The sequence below is a fragment of the Gracilinanus agilis genome, chromosome 3 (genome assembly GCF_016433145.1).
Source record: "Gracilinanus agilis isolate LMUSP501 chromosome 3, AgileGrace, whole genome shotgun sequence".
NCBI classification, from domain to species: domain Eukaryota; kingdom Metazoa; phylum Chordata; class Mammalia; order Didelphimorphia; family Didelphidae; genus Gracilinanus; species Gracilinanus agilis.
In genome coordinates, this window is record NC_058132.1 from 504,519,820 (window position 1) to 504,531,494 (window position 11,675).

General features: G+C 36.7%; 1 protein-coding gene across 1 annotated transcript in view; it reads left to right on the forward strand.

The window, feature by feature from the left end:
* The window catches only part of ATP4B (ATPase H+/K+ transporting subunit beta), a 30,291-nt gene extending 19,815 nt beyond the window's left edge, over nucleotides 1-10,476 (forward strand). Inside the window, exons 4-7 of the mRNA XM_044667102.1 lie at nucleotides 148-347; nucleotides 4,111-4,170; nucleotides 7,343-7,444; nucleotides 10,315-10,476. Coding sequence (XP_044523037.1) covers nucleotides 148-347; nucleotides 4,111-4,170; nucleotides 7,343-7,444; nucleotides 10,315-10,476 — 524 coding nt within the window. The remainder of the gene's footprint in view (nucleotides 1-147; nucleotides 348-4,110; nucleotides 4,171-7,342; nucleotides 7,445-10,314) is intronic.
* Nucleotides 10,477-11,675: the final 1,199 nt, after the last annotated feature.

Genomic DNA, 11,675 nt, shown 5'->3' on the forward strand with positions numbered 1-11,675 from the left:
ATCTCCTGAGCCACTTACCACCCCAATAGTTACTTCTAAGGGAAAGTAACATTGAAGATGGAGATGCACAAAAAAGCAAGATGGTTCTTTCTATCAGTTCCAAGGCTGGTGAAATTCATTGTTTGTGAAACTGCTACCTTCCTACAGCTTACTCTCCAGCTGCACAAGAGGAAAATATAAACTGTTCATCTGAGCAGTACTTCAATCAGATAGAATTTCATGCTCCAAACCACACCAAGTTTTCCTGCAAGTTCACAGCAGAGATGCTTCAAAATTGCTCAGGTGTGACAGATCCTAATTTTGGATTTGGAGAAGGAAAACCATGTTTCATCATTAAAATGAACAGGGTAAGTAACAAGTTTCCAAAAGGCTGGTATACATCATGAGTATTAAGACTCAATTCCAAATACATTCCTCCCCCCTTTAGACAGAGGTAATTTAGACAGAGGAATCATGGAACTTTTTGTATTTAACCAACCCAAGTTAAAGCAAATCAGTTCAGGAAGATCTTCTCTCTCACATTTCTCTTTCATTCCCTTACTATAAATAAATAAAATCACCATTTGTTATCAAGTGCCCATTATGTGCTAGATACTGTGGGATATATTACAAATAGAAAAAATTTTCAGAACCATATCAGCCCCTTACAAAACTTTTTCACAAAATACTACCATAAAAAGTTTAAAGAACTATGTATAAGGGGACAGCTGAGTGGCTCAGTGGATTGAGAGCCAAACTCAGTTATGAGCAATCATGGGTTCAAATCTGACCTCAGATACTTCCTATTTATGTGACCCTGGGTATGTCACTTACCTCCCCTCCCCCATTTCCTAGCCTTTACCACTCTTTTGCCTCAGAACCAACATGCAGTATTCATTCTAAGGATGAAGGTAAGTTTTTTTTAATTTAAATAAAAAAACAAAAGCTATGTGTACCACTTCACTTGTGTTTATATGGATATAGACACTTATATAAAGATGTGATATACCATTATACACTCAACAAATTTACTGAAGATTGTAGAAGATACAAATCAGTTTTACAAGACAAATTTATAGACAGGCAGCTACATGACACAGTGGATAGAGTACCCAGACATGGAGTTCGAAAGACTCATCTTCCTGAATTCAAATCTGGTCTCAGACATTTACTAGTGGTGTGATCTTGGGCAAGTCACTTAACCCTGTTTGTCCCAATTTCCTCAACTAAAATAATCTGAAGAAAGAAATTACAAACCACTCCAGTATCTCTGCCAACAAAATACCAGCTGAGGTCACAAAGAGTCAGACGTGATTGAACAACATCAACAACAATAAGAGGCAATCGAATTTTAGAGCTGGCAAGGACCTTAAAGATTTTTTTTAATAAATCCTTACCTTCTGAGGGCTAAGCAAAGGGGGTTAAGTGACTTGCCCAGGGTCACACAGCTAGGAAGTGTCTCAAGCCAGATTAGAAGCTAGGGCCTCCAGTCTCTAGGCCTGGTTCTCAATCCACTAAGCCACCCAGCTGCCCCCACCTTAAACATCTTTAGTTCAGGCCCTCTCAGAAACTTAGGCAGGAGAGAAGTGACTTGCCCCCTGGTTACAGCAGTGATGTATAATAATACACATTTGAATTGTTCTTCAAGGCTTATAAATCATTTTCCTCCTAAGAACTCTGAGAGGTAAAGAGTAGTGCATGATTTATGTACTCCCTTTTTATAGCTAAGAAAACTGAGGCTACATGAAATCAAGTATTTCACAGTTAATAAATGTCAAGAGATAAGATTTGATCTCAGTCTCCTTATTCCAAAATCATCATTTTTTTCCTTTCCTTTCAGGTATTTAAGATCTCACTGAGAATATAAAGAAGTGGGGTCTGTAGAATCAAAAAAGCAGAGATTTGGGGAGCTTTAGAAAATTACCAAATTCAAATCATTTTTATAAAAAATAAGCAAGGGGCAGTTAGAAGGTTCAGTGGATAGAGAGCCAGGCCTAGAGATGGAAGGTCCTGAGTTCCATAGATACTTCCTAATTTTGTGATCCTGGGCAAGTCACTCAACCTCCAATGCTAGCCTTTATTGCTCTTCTGTCTTGGAACCAATCACAATATTGATTCTAAGATGAAAAGTAGCAGTTTTAAATTAATCAAACAAAAAATCTCAGGCCCATCAAAAGGAGATTGGACTATATTTTAAAGGAAACTTCCAGTTCTAACATTTGATGTTCTTTGATTATGTCAGAATGGGATAAAACTTGTAAGCTAAGAGACTTGTCCAAGCTCAACTTCCAGTCCAGAACTCAACCTGTTACATTATACATAGGCCTCTCCATAGGAAGATTAAATGTGTACAGGGATGTGATGGACAATACAGGCCAAAAAAAGGACAAGTCACTTCCCTCAGGAGTGAGCAAGAAAGGCTTCGTGAAAGCTTAGTACTTGAGTAGGGCATTGAAGCATATTTAGAATTTTGAAGGGTGAAATTTTGGATTGAGAAGTAGAATGAGGAATATAAGAAAAATAAGAACATATATTGTAATATTTTACAATATTGCAAAAAATAAGAAAATATAAGCAAATTATTGCAAAATATAAAGAAAATATAAGCAAAGAAAGATAAGAAAATCTGTCATATTTAAGAAATAGCAAATTGGCTGTTCCAGCTGAAGAAATAGGAAGTGTGTGTAGGGAAGGGACAGTTGGGAATTATAGTCAAAGTTTTTAAGGACCTGGAATACCTGGTAAAGGAATATGCACATTGTCCCCTGTGGATAATGGTCAGCCATTTAGGGTGCATTTGGGAGTTATTTATTAATACATTATTTGGAAACATCACTCAACAAAAGTGGAGTTAATTAGGTTACTCATTGCTATGGTCTTGGTGAAATTCAGAATTTAAAAATGAAACAAGATTACTCATCACATGCTGAAGTGGTTTGCCATTTCCTCCTCTAGCTCATTTTACAGATGAAGAAACTGAGGGAAACAGGGTTAAGTAATGGGGTCACTTGCCCAGGTTCACACAGCTAGTGTCAAAGGCCAAATTTGAACTCAGGTCTTTCTGACACCATGCCCAGCATTCTAACCATTGAACCACCTAGCTACCCCAAATAAGTTAGTAGAGTTCAATAACAACAAAAATGGTTCAACTATGTAAATGTTATGCATTTAAGGCCACTTCCAAGAGCCAATTTATGAGCATTTTCCCCTAATAATATGACTAAAATGATTTATAAATAATATGACTAAAATGACATAAAATGCATTTCTTTCATACAAATGCAAAAATGGCTAATTCATTTTCTGGATAAAGAGTAAAAAAATTATTTATTAAATTATGCATAACCTTTGACCCAGCTAGACTACTACCAGGCCTCTACCTGATAGAAATCAAAGAGAAGGATCTATATGTACAAATTTTCTTACAGCATCTCTTCTCACGGCAATCAAAATTTGGAAACTAAGCAGGGACGGAATATCTTCACCAGTGGAGAACAGCTAAACAAATTATGATAGATGATTGTAAGGGAATGTTATTATACCATAAGAAATGATGAAAAACGATTCCAGAGGAAATTTGTAATGCTTTTATGAACTGGCACAAAGCAAATAGAAGTAGGAGAACAATTTATATAATGATAACACTATGCTGTGAGACCCTGGGCAAGTCACTTAACCCCCATTGCCCAGCCCTTACTGTTTTAGTGCCTTGGAACAAATACTTAGTTTTGATTCTAACCCAGAAGATTGGGTTTAAAAAAATAACATTATGGAGAAAAACAATTGAGAGACTTTAGAACTTTGATCAACACAAGATTAAATACATCACAAGGATGAAAATGAAGCACTCTACTCACCTTTAAACAGAAAGGAGAAAAATGTAAAATGCAAAAGCTAAACATTTTCAGACATGGCTAATGTGAGAATGTATTTTGCTGTTATTCAACTGTCCATTCAGGAACTTGTTTATCTGTTTTTATTTGTTTTTTAAATTTTGTTCAATGGAAAAAGGGGTAGTGGAAGGGAAGGATTCAGTTTTTTAAACTTCTAAGAGAAAGTTAAAATAATAAACAAATAGAAAAATAAATAGCTTTTCAATGTGTTTAATGGATATGTTTTTTTCTTTCCCAGATAGTCAATTTTCGCCCAAGCAACAATAATACTGCTCCCAGGGTGGACTGCACATATCTAGTAAGTATGGCCGTCTTCCTACTCCAGACCTGTTCTTTGATAGCCAGGTTCCTAGACCAATACCTGGGAAACACTAGATAATATACAAAATAGGAAATGAAAGCTCAATGAGTAATCAATATAACATGCGTAACATATAATATAATAATGAATAATAATATAATAATGAGACTAATGGTGCATTAACCAAAATATTGTTGAAAACAGAGAAGTGATAGTCCTAGTCAGACCACATGAGGTCAACCGTATACAGAGCTGGACCCCATATTTTAGGAAGGATGTCAGCAAACTGGAATCCATTAAGAGGATGGCAACCAGAGTAGTGAGAAAGCTGGAACCTACGCTATGAGTTAATTAAATTCTCTAAGGATGTTTGACTTGGGGAAGGATTAGTCCTAAGCAAAACATACTTTAAGACCATACAAATTTAAAGCAGCCCTTTTTGTGTTGTCTAAGGATTGGAAACTGGTGAGGTGCCTCTCAGTTGAGGAATGGCTGAACAAATCATGGTGTATGAATGCCCTGGAATATTATGATGCTATAAGAAAGGATGAAAGTGGGGGCAGTGAGGTGGCTCAGGAGATAGAACCAGGCCAGGAGATAAGAGGTCCTGGATTCAAATGCGACCTCAGATATTTCCTAGTTATGTGAAGCTGGGCAAGTCACATAACTCCAATTACCTAGCTCTTACTACTCTCCTATCTTGGAACCTAGTACCAATTCTAAGATAAAAGGTAAGGGTTTAAAAAAAAAAAAGAAGAAAGAAAAAAAATAACAAAAGGGACAGCTTCAGTGAAATATGGCAAGATTTATATGAAGTGATACAGAAGGAAGGAAGCAGAACCCAGAGAACAATTTATACAATGACTACTATATTGTAAAAATGAACAACTTTGAAAGACTTACAGACTCTGATCAGCCTAATCATCCACCATGATTCCAGAGGACCCATGATGAAACACGGTACCCCTCCTGCTGAGAGAGAGGGGAAGGATGCAAGAGTGTAGATCGAGACGTAGTTTTTTAGGACACGACCAATTACAGAATTTGTTTTGCTTGACTCTACATGCTTATATACATGTTACTTTCTCATTTTGAGGTTGGAGAAGTGGGAGGGATTTTTTAAATAATAGTAATAAATTTACTTAAAGGATGTTTTATCAGGGGAAGAAAAAGCTTTGGAGGAGGGAAGGAGAGAGGTATTGTCAACTATTTATCAGAATGTCTTGTGCAAGAGAGATGACATTTATTTTGCTTGGCTCTAGACTGTAGAATGAGCAAGAGCAGTAAATGGTATTGTAGTGAGATGTGCTTCAGCCTGATCTAAAGGAAAACACTTCCTAACAATTAAAGCTATTAAAAATTGAGTCAGGACAGTCTGGCAGCAAGATCATTGAATTGAGTCAGGGGACCTGGATTCAAATTTTTTCTTTCTGAGCTTGTTCTCTCCCTCATAAAAGAAGAGATAGGCTTTATTAAGAAGCAGGGCATTCTATATTTCAATCCAGTAAGTATTTATTGGACACCTGCTCTGTACCACCTCAGAGGAGATCTTCAAGCAGAGGTTTTATTACCACTTACTAGGCAATTTTGGTTAGGTTTAGATGAGATGACTTCTGAGTTTCCCGTTCAGTTCTGAGATTCTACAATTTGAGTCATTCCAACAAATGGTAATTTAGAAAAAAGAGCTACTACAAATGTTTTCTTAATAGTTTTAAATGTTTATGTTGCTACAGAATCAAATTTGTGATAACTTCACGTTTCTTATAACCATCCTTTTGCCTAATAAAGCAATTATTAAAAGCACAGATGTATACGTTGTTTCAAAATAGGTCAGTTAAGGGAGGGAAAAACCTACAAAAAGTAAGGGCAGAAATCAACTTACTGACACTTGGCCTAGCAATGTGTCCAGCATAGCATCACTTAGAGAGAAATATTCAAAATTCTTGATGATAGTTCTAATGAAGAGCCAAGGCAATTTTCCTTCCCCTAAAACTATATTTTAATTAATTTTATACATCCTTATATTGTTCATGTTGTCTCTACTTGAGAATGGGAGCTCCTTGAGGGCAGGTACTGTTTCACCTTCATTGTGAAGTACCTCCCCCCCCCCCCCGCGCTAAGTATAGTACTTGCCAAAATACAACTTAATTTTTTAATGATTGTGAAAATAAAGTTTAATTGAATTCACATTAGCCGCATCAACCACCCATCACCAATTTAACACCAGGAAGTACATAGAATATATTAATAGTTCATAACATATTCCCATTTCATTCCACTGGAGTCCTATCTATCTGCCAAGTTTTTTAAAAGTTCAGATTTTTACAGCTAACGGTGGAACATTTACTCAAACTAAACATGGTTATCTAATTTGTATATTGGTTGAACAAGTATCAAAGAAAATGCTCACAGCTATCAACCTTCTAGATTTCAGTAGAAATCAAATCTTTCATCATCTTTTTCAAACTGAAGATCCAATACTAGACAATTTGTTGGTTCTATTAACAAAAGCAAAAACAAAAACAAATAAGGTATTGATGAATTCTGAAAAAGGTGTAAAAGAAAAACTATATTCTGGCCTCCATGTAGCAATAAAATATATTCAATTCTTATTCCTAAACACAAAATTAAGCAAGTAGTTTCTGTGCCTGCGCCTATATTTTAGCTTGTCCCTACCTCAGATGGACAAAATATGTTCTCTTCAAGTTGTATTTATTCAGTAATGTATTTGTTTAGACCTACCATATAATTATACTTATTTATAAATATGTTTATATTTATTCACTATTATACTTAAAGTTAAAATTCCACATGTCAAGTTGACTATAAAGATTACTCCTTAACAGTGATGGCGAACCTTTTAGAGGGCAGATGATGTCCTCAGGTGCACACAGAGAGTGGGAGGGGATCAGCCCGGCCCCATATCCCCCTGGCTTTCTAGTAACAAACTCTGGTGAACTCTGTGCCGGAGTGACCGCAGGCATCCCCATAGAGAGGGCTCTGAGTGCCTCCTCTGGCACGCATGCCTTAGGTTCACCATAACAGCTCTATAGTATTGGCTCATTGTTTTTATTATCACTTTTCTGTTGAGCTATAGTATAAATTTGTTAAATAAACAACTTGTCACTAACCAAAGTATTTGTATTAAATGTTTATTTCTTACCTCTAGGAAGAAGACCACAAAGACCTCAAGCCACTAGAAGTGGACTACTACCCACCCAATGGTACTTTTAGTCTACATTACTTCCCTTATTATGGAAAAAAAGCACAGGTATATTTTTCAATTCACATTTTTCTATTATTCTGACATCATTGGATTCTTAGAGAGGCAGTTAAGCCAGCAAATAGAACTCTGGCCTTGGAGTAAGAAGGGCTTAGATTAGAACCACACACCCTATGACTTTTTCTAGCTGTGCAACCACAGACAATTCTCTTAACCTCTCTGCCTTTAGGCAATTAAAACAATCAGCTATAGGCTTGTTAAAGATCTGTGTTCATGAAGAAAGTTCTTACATTGGCCACATACAACTCTTTAATGTCCCCTTGGTTTCTATTTTTATTGACATTCTCCAGTGAATGCTACAAGAATTCTCTTTTGCCAACTACCAATGACTTGGCCTCTAACATCACTAAAAAGATTGAAACCTCCCTCAACAACCCGCCTCCACTCCTCAAAACTTCCCAGCAGTAGCAACTCTCTCCCCATCTCTGATCATAGAGGAAGAGGCATCCCTATACCTAAATAATCCTTCTGACTGAGCCCTCGATCCCACCCTTTTCTATCTTCTTCAGCACTTTGCTCCAAGCATCAAATTCCTTCCACAAATCAAGACCTCACCCTGTGTCATTGGTCCTCTTCAAAAATGAAGGATGAAGGACAAGTTTCCTCCCTCTTATTCATCTTCATTCTCTGAGGCTTTATCTATAAATATGCTTGAGTCAACATGGTCCCCAAAATGCCTTTTCCCCTGATTTTTAAAAAAGATCTTAGTCTTGCTTTGCATCACCTTCATTTTTTACTATATCTTTTGCCTTTCCCTCACTCAATAAGCTATCCCTAGCAAACAAAAAAAGAAAAAAATGACTCAATAAAACTTATGAGCATACCTACATGCTCTGACAACACAAAATATTCTAATCTACAATTAATCCTCTCATTTCTGAAAAAAAAAAAAGAGGTACATTTTCTCACATCCACCTTATCCCTTTTACTAACTTCTGAAAAAGTTACCTACTCTGGATATCTTTATTATAACTGATTTCCTCCTCAATCTTCAATTTCCTCTTCACATTTGACTTTTACACCTGTTACTTAATGAAATTGCTCTGTTGACACTAATGAATTCTTATTGTAATACCACCTCTTTCTTCCTTAAATGGCTTTCAGAGACATATTACACACTCTTGATTCTTCTAACAAGTGTCTTTTCCACTGACTGTCATCTTAAGGTGGATTTCCTTGGGGTTTTACAACTGAATCTTTCTCTATGTTTGCACTTTTCTCCCTTTGAAATCTCAAGTTTATAGCTTTAAAAATCTATGCAAGTTTCCTAGCTGTGTGACCCTGGGCAAGTCACTTAACCCCCAAAGCCTAGCCCTTACCACTCTTCTACCTTGGAACCAATATACAGTATTGATTCTAGGATGGAAGGTAAGGGTTTATACCACCAAACCCTAACCCTGTTATCTGAGACTCGAGCCTCCAGTTGCTTAGAGGGTATTTCTGTTTAGATGCTCCTTCTTTCAACTGTAGCACTCCGAATATATCCACAATTAGACTTACCCTCCCTAAATGTGCTGACATCGTTACCACTTATTTGCCAGTCCCCCAGATTTTAAACTTTGGCGATATTTGGTTATATGGTTGCCCTCACATTCAGTAACCAAATCCTCCTATCTGCCATGCGCCCTGGGCTCTCTATTCCCCTTTACCACTCTCCCAGGAAGGCTTTCCTCATCACACATCCAAGATGGTTACTCTTCAATAATCCTGCCTCTATCTTCTCTAATCTAGTCTGTAGAGCAATGACAGGTTGATTCTCCTTACTTGCAGATCTTCTCATGCCATTTGCTGCTCAGAAAAATCTAGTGCTTCCCTATTCTTCTGGCCTTGCTTCATATTCCCAACCATTTGCTGCTTTAGTCAACTTGGGCTATTTACTCTATCAAAACTAAACCACTTTGGTTCTGGACCACCTTGCAGCACAAATACCTCCAGGCCAATTCTAATTGTTCCTCCTATTCTTGAAATGCCCTTCCCTTCTCTTTAGCTCTCAAATTTCCACTTGCTTTTTAAAGTTCGTATTGAATGTCACATCCTCTACACAGGATTCTAAGATTCTATAACTTTTCCCATTTCCCACCTTTTATCATATGTCATTTTCTCCAGACAAAATTGTAAGCTCTTTAAGGGCACTTATTTTCTTATCCAGCATACTTATGTCCCATCTTTTATTATATGGATCATCCTCTGCACGTTAGATTAGAAGGTCCTTAGTGCAGGAACATTCTTACCCAATATCTCTACCCAGTGTTTCAAAACAGTGCTTGGCAGATAACTGGTGGTTAATAAATGCGGATAATAAATATCTGAGGAACTGAACTATCAACTACTAGTGTGGTCTCTGATGTGAGGAAAAAAGATACATGCAGAAAAACAAAAAGTATCATTTAGTGCTAACTTTGGCCTATCGGAGCACCCAGTGCTTCCCTACCAATCTTCCTGTAACAAACTAAATCATTTCTTTCCTTGGTTATGGAAAGGTACGACCTATTTTTTTTTTTTAATTTTTTAACCAAAAGAGGATAACAAACGTTTGGAAGTTAGTTGCTTCTCTTAATCTTGCTTTAAGAGTATTTGCTTCAAACAAAGCATATCTAATTCCTGTGTGTACTTCTCTATGGTACGTAGTAGTGAATTATGCCAAAATAATGCTGAAAAAGGGGTTAGATGTCTGAATTTGTCTCTTGCTATGGCACTCGGGTTTTGCTGGGAAATATGGCATGATTTTCCTGGCCAGTGATTGGTTCCAACAGCAACCCCATTAGAATCATGTTTCACACTTTCCTTAAGTTTGTTGCTTTAAGTAAAAAAAAAATTCACGAAACCTTAAAATTATCCATCTTGTGTTTTCCTTCCAGCCCCACTATAGCAACCCATTAGTCGCAGCAAAATTCCTCAACATACCCAAGAATAAGGAAGTTATCATAGTGTGTAAAATCATTGCAGAGAATGTGAGTTTCGACAACCCTCATGACCCCTATGAAGGAAAAGTGGAGTTCAAACTTAAAATTCAGAAATGAGACAAGCACCGTTTGTACTCCAGGCGAAGACTCTTTCAAGAAGGCTGGCCAACATTCGGAAAATTACGAACTGTTGTATGTTTTGTACTGATTCGCTTACTTCCGTCCCATATGAAATCTGTTTCGATTCTTTTCCCCCCAATGTCAATGCTGAAGTCAACTTGATGATTTCTGAGAGGCAACTGGATGAAAAGCATTGGCTATTTCCTATGACGTCAATACTTCCACAGCTCCATTAACTAGTCTTTGAGTAAATATTTACTCATCTATTATAGCAACTTTTACATGGAAACCATTAATGAAGGCCATTATGATTGACACTTCTTTGTAGTGACTTGCCTTACTATAATTCTATGAATTTTTCTATTGTTAACAAGAACCAGATTAATGAAAAGGCCATTAAGTATGTGTCATAAAATAATGGCTTAAAATAACATGTTCTATATTCTTGTTTTTAGTAATGATATGAAGCATTAAGATATATATCCAAGTTATTGTTATAGTAACTAGTTTTCCTTAACTGGACATTTATTAGTTTCATTTGGATTATGTTCCGATGTAAAAAAAAAAAAAAGGAACTGATGTGAAAATTCAGCTTTCTATTTTGATGTACTTATTTCTTTTAAGTTTCCATAATAAATGATCTTTGGAGGACAATTATAAGATATAAATCACTAAATATTCATTATTTTCTTTTGTATACTGGCGTGTGAACTTATTAAGTAGGGGGCTGCTAAGTAGTTCAGTGGATAGAGAGAAGCCTGGAGATGGGAGGTCCTAAGTTCCACTGATACTTCCTAGCTGTGTGACACTGGGCAAGTCACTTAACCCCAAATCCTAACCTTTAATGCTCTTCTGCCTTGGAACTAGTACTCGGTATGGATCCTAAGACAGAAGGTAGAGTCTTTAAAAAAAAAAAAAAAAAAGCAGCAGCAGCAGCAGCCAACTAACTAAATTATTACATGGTTTGGCTTTAGTTGGGCTTTTTTTTTTTTTTAAAGCAGTAAAAAATGGATCCCAAGTAATTAATAGCATTGAATTTGCAAAACCAAACACGTACAGGATCCATCATGACATCAATGCTGGCACTCCATCCTCTACTGCTGGTTGTAACACTCTCCACACCTTGAAAGGTTGTCTCTGTGAGCTGCTGGGGGTTAAAATATCAATCATACAAACCCTTTGGGGATGAGTCTCGC